General features: G+C 49.6%; 5 protein-coding genes across 5 annotated transcripts; 3 read left to right on the top strand and 2 right to left on the bottom strand.

Annotated features, from left to right (window-relative positions):
- The first annotated feature begins 119 nt into the window (after positions 1-119).
- On the top strand, positions 120-3,296 carry M438DRAFT_308431 (uncharacterized protein). The gene is made up of 4 exons (XM_029902344.1): positions 120-1,061; positions 1,111-1,263; positions 1,311-1,425; positions 1,477-3,296. The coding sequence occupies exons 1-4, from the start codon at positions 297-299 to the stop codon at positions 3,087-3,089; spliced, it is 2,646 nt and encodes an 881-aa protein (XP_029765401.1). The 5' UTR covers positions 120-296; the 3' UTR covers positions 3,090-3,296.
- A 1,920-nt stretch (positions 3,297-5,216) lies between these two features.
- M438DRAFT_341015 (acid protease) lies at positions 5,217-7,053 on the bottom strand. The gene has a single exon (XM_029904406.1). It carries the CDS (start codon positions 6,563-6,565, stop codon positions 5,357-5,359), a length of 1,209 nt encoding a protein of 402 aa, XP_029765400.1. The 5' UTR covers positions 6,566-7,053; the 3' UTR covers positions 5,217-5,356.
- A 770-nt stretch (positions 7,054-7,823) lies between these two features.
- On the top strand, positions 7,824-10,164 carry M438DRAFT_286370 (alcohol oxidase). The gene is made up of 4 exons (XM_029901585.1): positions 7,824-8,216; positions 8,269-8,345; positions 8,410-9,524; positions 9,581-10,164. Exons 1-4 carry the CDS (start codon positions 7,908-7,910, stop codon positions 10,015-10,017), a joined length of 1,938 nt encoding a protein of 645 aa, XP_029765399.1. The 5' UTR covers positions 7,824-7,907; the 3' UTR covers positions 10,018-10,164.
- A 23-nt stretch (positions 10,165-10,187) lies between these two features.
- On the top strand, positions 10,188-11,354 carry M438DRAFT_308423 (uncharacterized protein). The gene is made up of 2 exons (XM_029902343.1): positions 10,188-10,385; positions 10,473-11,354. The coding sequence occupies exons 1-2, from the start codon at positions 10,212-10,214 to the stop codon at positions 11,265-11,267; spliced, it is 969 nt and encodes a 322-aa protein (XP_029765398.1). The 5' UTR covers positions 10,188-10,211; the 3' UTR covers positions 11,268-11,354.
- On the bottom strand, positions 11,105-16,156 carry M438DRAFT_308421 (uncharacterized protein; the record flags this gene model as incomplete). Its single annotated transcript, XM_029902342.1, has 6 exons — positions 11,105-11,756; positions 11,813-11,990; positions 12,197-12,218; positions 12,273-13,640; positions 14,505-14,674; positions 15,855-16,156. The coding sequence occupies 6 exons, from the start codon at positions 16,154-16,156 to the stop codon at positions 11,589-11,591; spliced, it is 2,208 nt and encodes a 735-aa protein (XP_029765397.1). The 3' UTR covers positions 11,105-11,588.
- Between the last annotated feature and the right edge of the window lie 2,464 nt (positions 16,157-18,620).

Below are 18,620 nucleotides of genomic sequence, written 5' to 3'. Positions count from 1 at the left end.
ACACCATACGACACAACACCATCTTCAATCTCTGAGTGCTGGAATTTCCCAAATCATACTTCCACGTCTCCGGACGTTCCAAGTCTATCTCAGTATATCTCTAAGACAGTGACATGTATTCCGCACGAACTGAATTCGATATCTATATTGATGAACAAGGTCTTGGCAATCGCGTATCGTAGTCGTTTCAAGGCCTCGAACACGCGGGGCGCAAGGAGAAGCATCGAGTGTTGCGACAAGGTTGATCTGGCATCAACATGAACATCTGACATTAATCAGGCTGCATCGCATGCCTCATGTCAACGTCACCGTCCAATTCTCACAGCCATCAAGCTGTCGAGGCCGAGTCAAGTCGTAATCCATACGAGTCTCCATACACGACTGACAATGACCCTGATGGTGACCCGAACACGCACGTCTCATTCAAGTCCGGCTTCCGGACATCCTCTGGCTTCCTTCCTTCGCCTCTATCCACTAGTCGCGACCCATCGCCTGGATACAATGATGCCTCTCATCTACAGCAAAGACGTGTCAGCTCTCGATCGCCAGTCCAACCCACTACCGGCAACATTCTCTCGTACCTCAATACACCGGCTGTCGCGCAAGATGCAAAAGACCCCTCTGCCTTGGACTGGTACGTCGAAGGTCCAGGTCGTCGTGTTGGCTACGACAACTTGACTGCCATTGACTGGATCTTCGAGTACGCAAAAGAAAGACAACGTTTAAGGGTGTTGCGATCCAATGCTGTTGGTCTGCTAGGATACTTTCAACTGCTCGCAGACAGCAGTCAGACATGGATCATCCTGGTCGCGACCGGAATTGCTGTTGGTGCTATCGCTGCTGCCATTGACATCACCAGTGGATGGCTGGGTGACCTTAAGGCTGGTTATTGCAGTAATGTTCAAGATGGTGGAAAGTTCTATCTGAACAAGGGCTTCTGTTGCTGGGGTCAGAAAGACTTTGAGACGTGTCCAGATTGGCAGTCATGGAGTCATGGCATGGGCGTCTCCTCCAGTGCTGGTAGCTGGATTATCAATTTTGTTTTGTATCTTGCTTACTCGGTACGTCCCCCTGTCAGAGCCATCTGACCTTCCGAGCTGATTCTTCCAGGTTTTGTTTGCATCAGTCGCTACGTATCTAGTTACCCGATTCTCGACATATGCAAAGCAGAGTGGTATACCTGAAATCAAGACCGTACTCGGAGGCTTTGTCATTCGTCGCTTCATGGGCATCTGGACTTTGGTAACCAAATCTGTTGGCTTGGTACGTTTGTCTCTCACGCTCTACTGCACTTTGCTAATGATCGCTAGTGTCTTGCAGTTGCCTCAGGTCTCTGGCTCGGCAAAGAGGGTCCGCTTGTTCATGTCGCTTGCTGTTGTGCCAACCTGTTCATGAAGCCTTTTGAGAGCATCAACAACAATGAAGGTATTTCGATTTCATATCCATCTCCACAGCCTAAACTGACCTGATCTACAGCTCGCAAACGCGAGGTCTTGTCTGCTGCTTCCGCTTCAGGCATTTCTGTTGCCTTCGGCGCACCTGTCGGTGGTGTGCTGTTCAGTCTCGAATCTCTGTCATACTACTTTCCAGACAAGACCATGTGGCAGTCTTTCGTCTGTGCCATGATTGCTGCCTTTACCCTCAAAGCTGTTGATCCTTTCCGTACTGGCAAGACTGTTCCGTATTCAGTAACCTACCACACCGGGTGGCACGGATTCGAAATTGTCGCATATGCGATCATTGGTGTACTAGGCGGCCTGTACGGCGGTCTGCTAATCAAGCTAAACATGCGTCTAGCTGCTCTCCGCGACTCACCTCGCTACCCGCTCAAGGATCGACCAATACTTGAAGTTTGCATCATCACAGTTGCCACCTCTGTTATCGCCTTCCCTGTCACCTTCTTGCGCGCCCAAGCTTCGGAGTTGGTTTACTATCTCTTCGCAGAGTGCAAAGACATCCAATCCGATCCTCTTGGTCTTTGTAAGAGCGGCATTGCCAACACTGGAGTCATCTTCCTCCTGCTCATCTCCGCCATCATTGGCTTCTTCTTCACAGCCTTGACTTTCGGTCTCCAGATTCCTGCTGGCATCTTACTCCCATCCATGACCATTGGCGCACTATACGGTCGTGTCATTGGTCTCATCGTCGAGGTTTGGCAACGCGAACATCCTAAGTGGATTGTCTTCGCCTCTTGTGAGCCCGACGTGCCCTGTATAACTCCCGGCACGTATGCCATTGTCGGCGCCGCCTCAGCTCTAGCAGGCGCAACACGCATGACCGTCTCTATCGTGGTTATCATGTTCGAACTCACCGGCGCCCTTACCTACGTCCTGCCCATCATGATCGCCGTCATGATTGCAAAATGGGTCGGCGACGCACTCGGCAAACGCGGTATCTACGAAGCTTGGATCGCCTTCAACGAATACCCATTCTTGGACAATCGCGACGACAGACCCATCCCTGATATCCCTGTCTCGCAAATCATGACCAGACTTGAAGATTTGGTTACCATCACCGCTGAAGGCAGTACCATCGAATCCCTCACCAACCTTCTCAAGGAATACTCTTACCGTGGCTTCCCTGTTATATCCAATTCCCACGATGCGGTTTTATTGGGATACATCTCACGCACAGAATTGTCCTTTGCTTTGAAATCGGCGACGAGCACGAGAAATCTACCTCTACACACTTCTTGCTTTTTCTCCCATCAACCACTCGCAGATGTGGAACATACGCTCGACCTTCGCCCTTGGATGGACCAAACGCCAATAACTTTGAACTCGGCAATCGGCCTCGAACTCTGCGTCAACTATTTCCAACGCTTGGGCTTGAGGTATCTAGGATTCTGCGATCGGGGTGTGTTGAAGGGATTGCTTACGAAAAAGGACGTTTGGTTTGTGGTTAATGGTGGTGATGAGTCAGGGGGCAGGGTTGCGGGTGCTAGGGAAGATGAAGATGCGCATAGGAGGGTTAGAGGTGTGGGGACGCATTTGAGAGAGGGTGATGAGGGGGAGGAGAGGGGATTACTATTTGAAGGGAGAGGAGGGGAGGAACGAGATGTGGATTTAGGTGGTGATGGGCGTGGTTAGAAGTGCGGGAATAGAAGTTTTGTACGCAAACACACACACACTCTCTCTCTGTGCAAGATGTTATGAGATTATGTTATGATCTCCTCCTGCCGTGCGAGGCTTATCTCACAGTTGTCAAAATGCACGATGAATTTCAAAAAAAGACCTTCATGTCCAGTGAGAGCGCGGAGCCAGGTTTCTTTCTTGGTCGAGGCGGAAACACCAGCGATCTCTACCTGCTTTGAAGCAACTGCAGAGGGAGTGAGTCACCGTCATTCTCCAAGAGGAGAAGATGGAATCTCGATTGTCTCGACTTGTTTTTCATACGTGACGGCGCGGGCACGGACGTAGGTTGAATATCGTTCCTTCTAGGAGGGGAATGATCAAGGGTCTTGGTTGCCTTTGTGAGTATATCGAAGGATGTAGACTTCAATAACCAGTATGATTGTAGAACAGCACAACCAGGCAAAAGAAAAGAATAATCACACCACACATCTCAGAGTTTAGGAAGGAGTGAAAAAGGGTGACTTACAAATCGTGAGCACTGGAGAGAGAATCAATCGAACAGCGTCAATTAATCGAACACGAAAGTGAAAAGCGCCACGATATACCAAAGGATCAAATCAACTTGACAGTAAAGGGCGTTGGAAAGAGTGAACTCGATCCTGTGTATAGTGAAGCGGACCACTGAAGTGGTCGACGCCCACATGTGGTCTGACTGGAAGAAAGTGAAGGAGTTAGTTCAGGAAGGGGGCTGATGAGGTGAGGTGACGGATATAGGGAGTGATGGAACTGCGAAAGAAGATTAGCGACGAGCTGGCTCGAACCCGAGACACGTGGTGAAAGATTAACCCCTTGGGCTAATGAGATTATTTCTGAAGACAGGCGCTGAAGCCATAGAAGACCTGTGTGAAAGACATTCAAAACAATTACTTCTGGTCGAGCAAAAAGGTTCCTTCCACCAAAGGTCTCAAAGTTTGGAAGGATGAGTTGTACTTACTAGTCGTAGACCGGAGGCGTTGGCCATCGCGGTAAGCAGGGAAGGGGACAGGGGGTGTTGACCACCACTGTAAGCAGATGATCGACTGCGCAACGTCAGTAGTCTCGTGTTTGCGATTAGACTGAGGAAGCTCAGAAGATCGGGTGAAAACAACCATGAGCGACCTGTTAGCTTGTGTTTGCAAGTACTAGCAGAAGGCTTAACTGGGAAAGATTGTTAGCGACGGGCTGACTCGAACACGAGACCCTTGGTGCAGGATAGCTATTTGTGCTATGGGGAAAGATTAAAGATGTGGCAGGATAAGTTATTGATGATGCCATCGGACGTCGCCCATGAGTTGGCGACAGACGGCTGGGATTCCAACGAGTAGAGTGGTATGGAAATGAGGCAGGGCAAGTCAGAAGACAGATCAAGATGTCGAACCTGTTACAAGAGCCATGGGAGGAAGGAGCGATGAAACCATACCAGATTTTCGCCGATTAGCCGTCTTGCAGCCCAGCATAGCGACACCTCCTGACCTCTACAACGTTGCTTGAACTTGAAGGGCAAAGTCATGTTTCGTTGACCGATATCAGGTCGAATCCAGAGCTCCAAAGATATCAACAGAGGCATTGAGCAAAAAGATTGATTGCACCAAAGGTCTCACAGTTTGGAGGAGGAATTGTACTTACGAACTTGTAAAGCTCTGGAGCAGCGGCCCCCCGAAGAGGTACTGTGTAACCGTGATCAACTTCACAACGTCAATGGTCTCGTGTTTGCGATTGCAAATCGTGAAGGTTAGAAGATCTAGTGGCTAAACCCAACCGATGAACGTCCTAGCTAGCTTGTGTTTGCAAGGACTAGCAGAAGGCTCTGGCTGTGGTTAAACGGAAAATCCGTAATCTTGTGAGAACAAGAAATATCTATGAAGATATACATCTATGAAGATGTGATTACTGCGAAGATGGTCAGCGATGAGCCGGCTCGAACCGGAGACCCCTGGTGCAGGATAGCCACTTGAGCTCGCGAGATGGATTGATTAGACAACAAAACAAGTTATCGATAACACCATCAGAAGTAGTGTGCGTATTGGGCTGGGAGATCAGGTGTGGACTGGTAGGTGGAGAGATGTGAGAGCGTGTGAAACAGCCTGAGATAGAAGAACAACGTGGGGAGAATCAAAACGTCATACGAGAATTATAGAAGGAAGGAGCGACGAGGAACTTCAACATCCACCAATCGATTGGCCGTCCCGCAGCTCAACATCAGTGGCATCTCCCATCATCAAGACAGACTCCTTCGGGATACCTTACAGCTTTTTAGCGGCAAATCCAACTTGTGGTTTAGCAGTCATCTGCGAGAACACCACGAACTGACTTTTCAGGAAAACATCTCCCAAAATGCTGAAGCCAATTCCGCTGTTCGACTGCATGCCTCCGAAACACATGTTACTTCCAAGGTTTGCGTAGTTCAAGTACGACCCAGGCACAGTAAACTTGTTGCCTCCAATGATTGCACTCCATGATGGCAAATTCGTGTTGCAGGGGAAGACCCAGCCGCCCTGATAGTCGCTGTACACTGCGCTCTTGACTGATTTGTAGTAGGCGTTGACGATGAAATCGGGCAGAAGCATCAGACTTGTTCCCGTATCAGCGATGCAATTGTAGGCCTTAGTGACCTTGGCTCCACTGCCGACGGCGTATCCACCAGCAGAAAATTGCCAAAAGCCACCATTGCTGTTGAGGTTGACATATGTGATGCTGCCGGTGTATTTCGCAGTGTCGATGTAACCGAAATCGTAGCTTCCTGGAGCACCCTTCTTCAAGTCTGCGGTAAAGACAGCTTTGGCGAGCTGGGACTTGACGGTGTCGAAGAAGTTGTTCTGCGAATACGGCATGACCGTGTTCACGGAGCTGAAGGCTAGACCGAGGATGCCGTCACTGTTCGTGTCCGAAACGAAGCCATCAGAGACTGATGTTGCAGCTTCGACTGCTTGTGAAGTAGCAGTAGCACTTCCGACCACAACCTTATCAGCAAAGACCTTGCCACTTGCACCAGAGCCATCTCCGTACTCGATATCCCATGTGTAGCCATCCATGAGTTTTGCATTGTTTACGGTGTAGATAGCATGCCCAGATCGTTGTGATGAAGGTTGCAGATTTGAATATACCCAGAGATCCGCGCTTCCTGTGTCGAAATTGAGATTCAAGGTTTTGCCTCCCACTGTGACCGGACAGAGATAGGAGACATCGTATGCTTCGGGAGATGCGGCGACGGTTGCTACTGTTGCTGAAGCTGCTGCTTTTCGAACCGCGACTGGTGCTGATGCTCCTGCTTTTGCGTATTTGGCGTACACGTGCAGGAGTTTTTGTGCTGGAGTTCTGATGATCGAGCTTGTATTGAGAACTTGTTCAAGGGTGAAGGTCTTCTTGTCTTTGACATCGGCAGTAGTCAGGGGCACTGCTTCACACAAACTATGGAGTGCCGTGGCGGTTGCTAGAATTTGGAGAAGCTGCATTTCTTAATGATGACCGCAATTCGTACTGTCTCGAGAAGAACGGCGCAAGGATCACAGACATGGCGCTGGAGATTTGTTTATACCACTGACAAAAGCGTTGCGCTTCCAGCCACCATCGCCGTTGAATATGTTTCGCACGCCACCCGTTATTGTTTGCCGCGGCGAGACAAATTGCCGGAACATCATCCAGGCCTTTGTTCTTATAAGGATAGACCAGGATGTCTTGAGTCAATGAATTGTCATGGCTAGAGGATTAATTGATTACAGTGACAATGCGTGGGCTTGGTGCGAAAGATCCGGCCTTGACCTCCGTAAGCGTCGATATTCATCTTGCTTTGGTAGCTCTTCACCTGTAGATAGACAGAAGCCTATCCAAGATAGGCAACGGTTTTGATGATTTGTCTTCCACAAAGACGAAATATCGAAACCCTGGGGCCGGCTGCTGGTGACGACGACCATTGAGCCATCGGGTCGATTTCGAATGCGGGTCGTCTCCTCTCAGACTTGCCAGAGATTCCAGGTATTACACATAGTAAAAAGGGCCAATTGTAGCTACGATGTCGGCACACAGGCTCAGTGTGGTCTACCTTTGTTTCTGAGAGGTTCGTCAATGCAGAAGGAGAGAACCTTGGAAGACCCTTCCTCCGTTAAGAATTCTTTTCAGACTGCTGGTTCCAAACACGGCTGGTCGTGGCTCAGCAGTTCGGAACACCAAGCCGTGTCCCGTTCCCAACGTCGCCCTGCTTCCTGCCCTCGTGCGGCAGAGCTTCAAAACAAAACATTCTTTTCAGCTCTCATGTTGTTCTTACCAGATATGTCTGTAGGCTTCAACTGATGTACAACACTGACCCTGGATGTGAAGGCCCCAAATCTTGAAGAGCCTTAGAACATTGTGCTCACGGGCGAACTCGATTGGCAGACAAACCCTTCCGCTCAGTCGCACCTCCGATCTATGACCGTCGCAATACGGAGTGCGGTGAATCTTGGAATGTACGGTGTCACAGCTCCAAAGATCCATCGAGGCTCGAGCTAGCCTACAGCAACAATTGAGACGGCTCAACATACTCAGATTCTCACCACATCCTTGTCAAATGCGGCGTAAATGAGGGGTCGAGGCTTGGACTCGCTCTTCAAGATCGTATCATCTAAGTGCATCTGACTACCATCCATAGGCTGACTCAGATACATTGCAATTGGCGCTGACCGCGACGAAGGATTCCATAGGCGCGTGCACTACGTCTTGTAGCCAAGCACGGAACTAAAAGGAGCTTCGCTACAGCTATGGTGGGATATAAAGTCGGCATGCGTCCATGAATGTCGTTCTAAAGACAATCAGAACATAATGGCGAATACTACTTCTACTCAAGAAGGCAATGGACTATATGGCATTGACAATGCTGCCAACTCTCTTCCTGCACTTTGTGCCTGTGCCCGAGGCTTCCTCGATGAGACGTACGATATCATAATCATTGGCTGTGGCACGGCTGGTCTTGCTGTTGCTGCAAGATTGACCGAGGATCCAAACATTATGGTCGGCGTGCTGGAAGCTGGTAAATCAAGACTGGATGACCCTCTCGTCGACACCCCTGCAACCTTCCCGGAGCTCCTTGGCAACCCCGAGTATGACTATGGATTCAAGTCGACACCGCAGGTATCTTGAGTCAATGTTCCGGGCCGCAACAAATTTCTGATGTTCATCGCAGAAAGGCAATCGCGATATCGTCCATCATTTATGCCGCGGAAAAGCTTTAGGAGGGTCGAGCGCCATCAACTACATGCTGTCAGTATTCGGTCGCAGTGATCCCTATCCTCTACTCTACGATTGCTTGTTGACACATCCTTAGATATGTACGAGGCTCAGACGCCGACTATGACGACTGGGCAGACCTTGTGGGAGATTCTACTTGGTCCTCCAAAGCTCTGAAGCCTTATATGCGCAAACATCAAACGCTTGAACGGATTGATGCGTCCATCACGAACCTGACTGACTATCCTCATGTTGGCGAAAATCATGGCACAAAAGGACCCGTGCATACCTCTTTCAACGATAGCTCTTTCCCAATTGGGGACTTGTCCATCAAAGCTATGGACGAAGTGTCCGGACTCTCAAAGAAGCCAATAGATCCCTGGAGTGGCGATCACATTGGCTTCTTCAACACACTTGGTGCAGTATCTCGGTCAGGGCCACACAAAGGCAAACGAAGCTATGCTGCTCGTGGCTACTTCCAAGCTAATGCTTGCCGACCGAATCTGAAAGTGCTCTGCGAAGCACAAGTGAACAAGATAGTTCTTGAGAACGGTGTTGCAAAAGGTGTTGAGTTCATCTACCATGGAATGAACGAGACTGTATACGCCAAGAAAGAGGTCATCTTGTGTGGTGGTGTGATCAATTCACCTCAAATTCTGGAACTCTCTGGTATCGGTGAACCGAAGATCCTGGAGCAAGCCGGTGTTGAGTGCAAGATCAAGCTCCCTGGTGTTGGCGAGAACTTGCAGGATCATGCTTGTGCTGTTCTTGGTCTCGACCTCAAACCAGGTACTATCACTATGGACATTCTCGGTGACCCTCAAGTCATGGAAGCGGCGGGTAAAGCACTTGTGGAAACTCAAAGTGGTCCCCTGACCTCCATCGTCAGTACCCAAGGCTTCCTCCCCTACAAACTTCAAGCTACTGCCTCTGAGCTCGAGTCTACTGTCAAAAGTATTCGCGAGACCCAGCAATTGTCTTCTACCACCCCTTTCTACAAGCGGCAATTGGATCAAGTCATCGCACATCTCGAAAGCGACAAATCCGCCAACTTGCAGTTCATAGTCGTGCCTGCAGGAGCAGACTACGAGAACGGAATTGCGACGCAGAAGATATGGCCTCCACCTGACAACAACCGTCTTCATCGTATGGTTATAGCGTCGTGCTTACAATATCCTGTTGCTCGTGGCACATGCCACATCAGCAGTTCTGGTGGGTTGATTGCAGATGCCCCTACTGTGTAAATCTTGCTGACATGGTATCAACAGATCCCTCGGCACATCCCATCATTGATCCAGGATACATGAACCATCCAGCCGATGTAGCAGTCTTAGCATCTGGCCTGCATTTTAACCACCTCGTGACCAAAACCTCCCATTTAGCTCCCCTGATCCACGAACGTTCCTATCCACCCGCCTCGAGAAACCTCGATGATCGTACAGACCGCGAGGAAGCCGTCAAAGATTGGATTATGGGTGAATATCATCTCATTGGTACTTGCGCTATGGGTGAAGTCGTAGATACCAGACTGAAAGTCAAGGGCGTCAAGGGGCTGAGAGTCGTGGATGCGAGTGTTTTCCCTAATCACGTCAGCGGCAATATCTGCAGCAGTGTATATACTGTTGCTGAAAAGGGTGCTGATCTCATCAAGGAGGATTGGGGGATTGATGTTGAAGCATTCGACATTGGAAAGTTGAAGCTTTGAGTTGCTTTTCGGTCGTGCTTAATTTGGGTAATATTTCTACAACTGGAAGGTGAACTCGGCCGAGATCTTGGGGTCACCCTGTTCGTATACAGGGCTTGCAGGATTTGCAACTTCCGAACGGCGTTCAGACACCTGTCTACAATGAACAATCTCTTGCATCTGTGATAATTAGTTTCCCAACATTGTAATTCCCCATGGCGTCGCATGGGCATCTAGCACACGGTGTGCTTCAAATTTTGGTCAACCTCCAGGGTGATGGACAAGACCTCGGTATTGCATCCCTGCTTCGAACAAAGACTCTGGAAGGTGTAGAGAATCCGATTTTCTTCATAGCGTTTGTCATTTCAAAAGGAATCATCAACTATACGGTAAGCATTTTTCGTACCAGCTGTTTTGGTTTATTGCTTCGACTCCGTCACAACAGCCTGCTTGAAGTTATTTCTGACTTGGAGTAGATAAAGCATATACTGCTGCATACAGTTGGCACATTGATGGTATCACACTACTTCCAAGACCATCGCCTCACTTTAAGATCTCAATCACAGCGCCGTCACTCCTTTCTTGATTTTCTTCGCAACGCAATCTCATCACCTAGACGACTCCGCCGCGACCTCACGCTCGGTATCGCATACAACACTATGTACACCATCCTTAACACCAGCCTCCAATCTATTTCCTCAAACACTGTTTGGACACTATCATCTCATCTTGTAACAGCCACTCTTCTATTATCTTTCCACCTTCGCTGGACGGCCATAATTGTCTCATCGAAACCACTTGGTCTGTGCGTTCCCAAGCGTCCTCAAAAGGATCTGATAATCCCAGTTATCGCGTACACATGTGCGCAAGAGTTGGCAGAAAACGCCCCAAAGTGGCTGTATGGCTTGATGTTGACTGCTCATGGAGGAAACTTGGAGAGTATGCGTGTTATCGCTGCTGGCGATACTGTTGTGTTGGTGCTGGGACTTACTTCGCGAATGCTGGTTTTGTATCCGGCGTATGCCGCGTATGTTTATAGCGAATTGCTGCATCTTCGAAAGAGGACCGCGAGTCTGCAGTTGAAGGGCACAGATGGCTTTGGGGATGCGGCGGTACAAGGTGAAGGAGATAACAGCTATGGCAGTGTCTTATCTAGATGTTGGAAGAGGCTGGCGGTCAGGTTGGGGGTTTTGCACTTGCAAACAGCTTTCCTTCTTGTCGTGGTAGAATGTATCGCTTTTGCTGTGTTGCATCGAGTTTTGAAGATCTGAGCACGTCACCGAGAAGGAATATTGGTTGGTCAGAGTGAAACGATTCATGATTTTTCATATATACAAGATCAAAAGCAGAAAATCAGTCCGTGTGTATACATCAGACAAACAACAGGCAGGCTGTTTCTAACCCAATCGTCTAGAAGGTGGTCTAACAATGCAGCCCCTTAAAATGCTATCCAAGCATTGATGTTGATAATCCCATCCGAATTATGTTTTGTGTGCAGATTCAAACATTAACAAGAGGAAGAAGAGTGGCAAAAAAGGTATGAGAGTCGTGAAGAAGGAGAAAAGGAGGGAAAGGAAAAATGTTTAACTCGATCAGACACCAGAGTCATCAACGTAGATACCCTTCTCCTTGGCCCAAGGACGCCAGGTATCGCAGACGTCGTTCAGAAGACAGGTGTCTTGAATCGTGTCCTTGATCTGTTCCTTGCCCTCAATGAATTGAAGGGCGAAACCCATGGCCACATGCCACCCGATATGACACTATGTATCATGTTAGCTTTGTTCGTGGTCATTTTGAGGCTATTGTAGGCACGTACATGCATGAGCCATGAACCAGGATTGTCTGTAAAGAAGGCAATAACAAGGTGGCCGCCTTGTCCGGTGGGTCCATCTCCAGGCATAAAGGCCACATCACGGCGGGGAGGGTTGTCGAGGTTCAAAGCTGTGCCTGAGCCGTAGTTTCCGTAGCCGGCAGCGAGGACATAGAAGTCATGACTGTCATGTGTCAGTAAGAGAACCTGAAAGAGTAGGATGTATTGATAGGGAACAAGTCTGGGAGGTAAGAAGCAAACTGCACCAAATCTGATTTTTTCTTCCGAAAGAGAAAATGGAGAAAATTGTACAAAATCTTCTTGGGCAGCTCACACCTCCCTGAAACTTGCTCCCTATTGGCACACGTTGGATATAGATCGTTTACGTACCCGTGCAAATGGATTGGGTGCCCTGGGCGATCAGTCAGTACAGGAAGATATCGTCGGTACAGCGTATTGTACTCACCAAGAGGAATAGGAGATTCGATAATAACATATACCCACTCGCCCAAGGAGGTCTCAATCGCAAGATCGCCTGAGTAGGTGGGAATGGTATCGTTGTTAACAATGTTGTAAAGAGTAGCATCACCCCAGTTGGCTTGGAACGTGGTTCCGTCAAGGTACCAGCGGTAAAGGTTGATTCCATTCGAGTTCGAAACAGCGACATCGTGTTGGACGGTTTGGTGAGGAGAGCTGACGGTCTTCTTGACGATGGGCACAAGCTTGTCAAGGGGTTCATCTTCACAAGTACCGAGGATACCACCGACTCCATTGTCCTTGCGAGGGTAGGTGTAGGCAGTCGAGTTGGGAGTGCCGCCAGGGCCGCCTGCGTAGTGGATGATACCTCTGATGTCGTCGGAGTTGATGGTGGAAGCACAAGCATTCTGGTTGTCGAAACGCAAGAAGTAGTCACCTACTTCCTGATCGGCCTCGACGATTATCTCATAGCGCTGTCCGATGTTGATGGTTAAGACTGTGGTCTCATAAGGCTCGATAGGAACAAAGTCGGCAGCAATGACGGTAAACTTGTGTCCATCAATGTAGAACTTGTAGGTAGATTGGATGGCACTGTTCAGAAGCTGGAAGAGATACTTCTTGCCAGGAACGAATTCAGTGGGAACAGTATAGCGAGCGCCGGTGATGTCACCCTTTGCCAAAGGATTGATGTTCATACCGTTGATCAGACCGCTGTCCATGGTACGAACACCAGCGACTTGAGCATCGTTGTACATGTCGTCGACAGGGATGTGAGACCAATCGTTGATGATGAGGTGACCAGCATCCACATCAAAGTCGGCAGATTTGGGACCATCAATGTACATGGGACCGAAGAGACCTTCGTACGCTTGGAGAGTCAAGTGACTGTGGTACCAGGAAAATCCATAGCTCTCAGCAATCCACTTGTAGGTCATTGTCTGTCCGGGAGCCAAAGCGCATTGAGTAACACCAACGACACCATCCATCTCGTTTGTGTGGTTCTGTCTGATGCCGTGCCAGTGGATGGATGTTCCATTGCGAGTCATGGAGTTTGTGACATGGACGATGACCTCATCACCCCAGCTTGCCTCAAGAAGAGGACCAGGGAATTGTCCGTTAATACAGAGAGCCTTACGGCTGACACCATCGGGAGCGACGGTACACTCAGTCAAGTCGAGACTGTACTCAACCTGGTTGCAAGTCTTTGGAACAACAGCATACGAATCATCGTTGATGGTAAGACCGCAGTACTTGTCGGTTCCAGGCTGACCTTCGCAACGAACGCAGGTGGCGGTAGAGGTTGGCTTTCTGGAGCAGGCAGTCGTGTTTGTAGCAACAGGATGGTCGGATTTGATACCTCCCCAGTTGTTGAAATCATATGTGGTCGAGGCAGAGCTTGTTGTCAGAGCGGAGCTAGTTGTGTTGGTATATCTTCCAGACGAGGTTGAAATGGCAGTCGAGGGACCAGTGACGATGGGAGCTGTTGTCAGAGGTGCGCTGACAGTAGAGTTGGCCGACATGGTCAAGACGGTCGATGCAATGCTCGAAGTGAGGTTGTAGCTGGTAGTCAGAGAGATTGACGAGTTCGAAGCAGAACTGGTGCTGCTGCTAGTGATGATTGATGAAACACCAGTACCTGTAGGGCCCACAGGCAGAGCGCTTGTAGTGCCGTTGCCATAAGGTGCGCCACTGGTAGTGCTCGAAGACACACCGCTTGAAGCACCCGTACCGATAGGGCTGACAATGACGGTCTTGCTGGTAATGACCGAGCTGGAAACTCCAGTACCAGTAGGTCCGACAGGCAGAACACTGGTTGTTCCGTTGCTATAAGGAGCACCGCTAGTAGTCGACGAGGAAATACCGCTCGAAGGTCCGACCGCAATAGGTACAGTGACAGTACTGCTAGTGCTGTTGACAGGAATGGCCGAGCTGAACGAGATTCCGGTACCGATAGGGACGGTAGGACCGACGGAGACTGTGCTGGTGGTGCCATTGCCATATGGTGCTCCACTAGTAGTGCTGGATGAGACACCACCCGAGGGTCCAGTGCCAATCGGGATAGTAGGGCCTATGATTGATGTCCTGCTGGATACTACGGTGCTGGTGTTATTGACCAAGATAGTGGATGTGGATGAGCCGACGGTGCTAGTACTGTTCAAAGAGGCTACAGTGCTAGAGACAGTGCTCGATGAGTCTTCGGAAGTGATAGGAACAGTGGGACCAGCTGAAACAGTGCTGCTGGTGCCATTTCCATAAGGTGCTCCGCTGGTGAGGCTTGTTGGGACACCGCTTGAAGCTCCGGTGCCGATCGGGGCAGTGGGACCAACTACGACAGAGCTGCTTGAAATGCTGCTGCTAGAGAAAGAGGAGCTAGAAACCTTGCTGCTAGTGCTGTTGAAGGATACGACGGCCGAAGAGGAGATGACCGAAGAGCTGGAGGTAGCAGGAATACTGACAGTGCTGTTTGTCAAGGTATGCGAAGAGATGGCGTTGGCAGTAGATACTCCAGTGGTCAAAATCACTGAAGAAGGGACCTTGGACGAAGTAGAGACGGCATCGCTTGAGGTGCTTGAAGCGCTGCTCGAAGTCGATGGAGAAAAGCTGCTGGAGGTGCTCATAACGCTGCTGGATGTGGTCGAAGGGGCAACACTGCTGCTGCTTGAGCTGGTGGGTGCGTCCTTGATCTTGCGTGCACCTCGAACACCCTTGTTGGTTGTAGGCTTACCGAGCTTCTTCTTCATATAACAAGCAGTACCAGACATGCTGATATCAATACATCCGTCAGTAGCATCACAAGCGTTGACACAGTCAGCGATCCTGTTACTGCCAATGTTGACCGACTTCAGATCGCCACCAGAGTAGTCGACGTAACATTCGATGAGGAAAGTGGCACCACTCTCAGCGATGAAGACGGTGTTGTTGGCGGCGGGGCAAGTAGGGCTGGTCGAAGTAGGGAAAGCCGAAGATGAAGAACTTGTCGAGGATGAATTCGAGAATGAAACGGTCGAAGAGCTGATCAGGGACGTGGAAGATGAGACGACCGCAGAAGAAGATGTTCCAGATGTGGCGGATGCGGTAGAAGAGACACTGGAAGAAGCAGAGCTATCGACCTTGCCCACCCAAACAGCACCTCTGACATTAGAGCTCTTGACGGGAGTGCCGATCTTGCTCTTCATGTAACAGGCGGTACCTGACATGGCAATAGCCTTGCAGCCCTCAGTAGCATCACACTCGGCAAGACAGTCAGCAATCTTGTTCGAGGAAACCCAGACCATTTTCAGATCGCCGCCAGAGTGATCTAGACTGCAGGTGATGTTGTATTGGTTGCCAGTTTCTGACGTGTAGATAGTGTTGTTTGACTTGGGGCAGGTGGGGTTGGGATCAGCTCTAGAAACCAAAGTTTTCTTGGAGCCCCAAGGCCATGTGAAGCCGCAAGATCCATTCTCTTCCTGGCAGCCAGTACCGCAAGAATCGCTGGAGCTTCCACTGCTGAGCATCAGTAACAATGTCTTGGTGAGTTTCGGGATGCTTTACATACCACCAGTTGTCTGAACCGCAACAGTCACCAAACTTTGAGCCTTTGCAAGTCACATCGTGACCACATAGACCGTTTTGGCTGACAAGCTTGCCCTTGTAGGTAGGAATACAAGCGCCGAACTCTTTCTGGCAACCCAAACCACAGAAGAAAGCACCCTCACCGCATGTACCGGCTTTTGAGCAACAATCCCCAAGGTATGAGTTCAAGCAAGTCTGGCCAGAAGCACCACCACACTTGCCATCAGGGCTGACAGCAAGATCGCGAGCTTCATGTGTGCTGGGAGCAGCAAGTACTCCGACTGCACAAAGCAGTGCGGAGATTGTGGGGAAACGCATGAATAGAGGATGTAAGCAATATAATGAGGTAAGGTATAACAACCAGGAAATCGGAAAACGAGAGAGAGAGAACTAGGCAGAAGAGAAGGCCAAACGAATGAAGCCTTGGTCCTGTTACCTGCTGAAGAATATCGTGAAGATGCTGGTATGAGAAGCAGTAGATGAGATTGCATGAGATACTTATATGATCTGCCATTGACATATTCTCCGACTGGATCCATAACAGATCTCCATTTAGTATGCATAGCCCTAGCACTTCAGGCCATATCCCGGGCATGCTGGACAGATTCGGTCTTGGAAACATGGCATCCACCATGGTGTACCAAGAATGATCATGCTCGCCAGCAGAACAATGCAGATAGCCGGATCCAAGCACTCGGCGCGTGTTAAGGAACAAGTGGATGGCGTGCGGAAGAGCATTCGAAGTCCGAGAAGTTACAGGGTGTCCGGACGACGGCTCAGGCGCAAGGCACCTGCATGGCTACTGCTGTACAACCATGTCGGACTTTTTTGAGCCAATGATCAGAGTAGAAGGTTGAAGCAGGTACCGTGAATACCAAACCTTACTCAAATCCAACACCGCGAAATTGATGATTCCTCCTCGCTTCTGCCATGTTGTTCAAATCGTGTCGTCAAACATGCTGTGGAAGCCTGCAAAACCTGACGTACAGAAAGTGGCAGCTCAGAGCAAGAAGTACGGCTCTCCGCTCGGGAAGGCGCAGAAGTTTTATTCTTGGAGCCTCCAAGCTGCCCCAGCGTATCCAAGAAAAATCCAAGATAGAGTGGAAACTGGCGTGAGATGCTAGCTTTGAGCTTGATAGGATGCAGACCTATTTGGGTATAGCGGGACAATTGACTAAGCCGGTAAAAAAAAATGGCGTGAGCCGGCACGAGATGCCTTCATCCTTCTCGCGTGGTACGCCTACTCGTGATAGACATAAAATAGTCAGGCACGGGTATTGGAGGCTTGAGAGAGCACCGTGGTAGAGTTGCGGTAGGATGTATGTGTGGTTTGTGCCTGGAAGACAACAGACCTTATCTTGTCAGATGCAAGGAAACCATCACTAAACGGTTCCTTGCGATGTGGTCGAAGATCTTGTTGGCGCCAATTGCTTGACACGCGTATAGCAAGCTGCTATGGTGCTATTTCATACATACATAACCAAAAATGGACAGAAAGATGATGGCTCCAAGCTTTGCTGTGCATGCGAAGGAAAGTGCGAGTCTCCACAAGGCTGGTGCTGCGGCACGATAGGCGGACTGCGGGTCGCCTTCTCTGTCCAACTAACTTGGCATCGACTAGCACTTTCGCCCACGCCATTGCTATCACATCTTTCTGCTCAGATGAAAGCCCACCAAATTGTTTGCCGCATGGCTCAGGAACAAAGTCATTGTTCGAACAGGAACAAGGTTCAAGCGACAGAGCCCCACACGCGATGGCTTTTGAGGATATTCTCCGCGCCAATCAACACGACCGCCATTGCAAGTCTATCATGCATGTATTCGCTAGAAGCAAAATAGTCTTGCGGCAAGATGCCCGGACAAGAATAGCATGCGGAAATTTTCCTGCTGCATCTCTTGACACCTGAACAATGCATGCATGCTGCTTTGCAGTGCGTGCTGGCTGTACTTGCCTGTTTTCCTTGCTGACTGCAGACTCGCCTTTGCTTGCCCGGTAGGATTCTGCATCCACGCTATCGAAAAATCCTCTGACAGGCAGGCAACACGAGCTTTTTTCCAAAAGCATGTTTTATATCTTCTTGACAGCTCACCATTGCGGCTCTGCGTTTTGAACCGTTGAGCTTCAGGTGAATCCTGGAGATGTGTGCGACCTTGAAACACGAGGGACACGAGGACAACAACGCATTGTTCTGCGACCAACATGCGTTCGTGTCTCTGACTGCAGAGTCTAGAGCGGATGATTGATGGTAGGTCTAGTAGTTTATCCATATCTGCTTCCGAATGGAGGATGAACCACAGATGAGAGTTATGGTTGGGATCCACTTCCACCGATCTCCGCCGAGACATCCACTTCGCCTTCCATCCACTTTCTACGAGTCCTGTGATTTTGCACTCCATACTCCGGTATGGCAAGTCAGAATGTATCTGGCTCCAAGGCTTTCGAATTGGCAACGTACTCGGCACCACCATGTACGAACCGTCATCCTATATCTAATCGTGTCTCCTTCTTGGACCTTCTCGAGCTATCGCAGCCAAGATAGCGACTTCTAACCTCCGAAGCCTCCAAGACCGCGGTCCGAAACTCTTGGTATATGGAGTTCGGCACTCCCGCTCTAAGTTGCTGTGCGAGATCGATTCTCAAATCAGGGACACTACTTACAGAAACCATTGGAAAAGATGGAGCCTTACACACTTTCGCCATACTAAGCAACTCGTAGCGAGCAAACCAGGAGACTCGTCTGCAAGAAAAAATCCAAATGCTCCACGGTACACTTCCGATAAT

Source organism: Aureobasidium pullulans (genome assembly GCF_000721785.1).
Source record: "Aureobasidium pullulans EXF-150 unplaced genomic scaffold scaffold_1, whole genome shotgun sequence".
Taxonomy (NCBI): Eukaryota; Fungi; Ascomycota; class Dothideomycetes; order Dothideales; family Saccotheciaceae; genus Aureobasidium; species Aureobasidium pullulans.
Note: the sequence above shows the minus strand (reverse complement) of the source record. Positions and strands in the feature narration are given on the sequence as shown.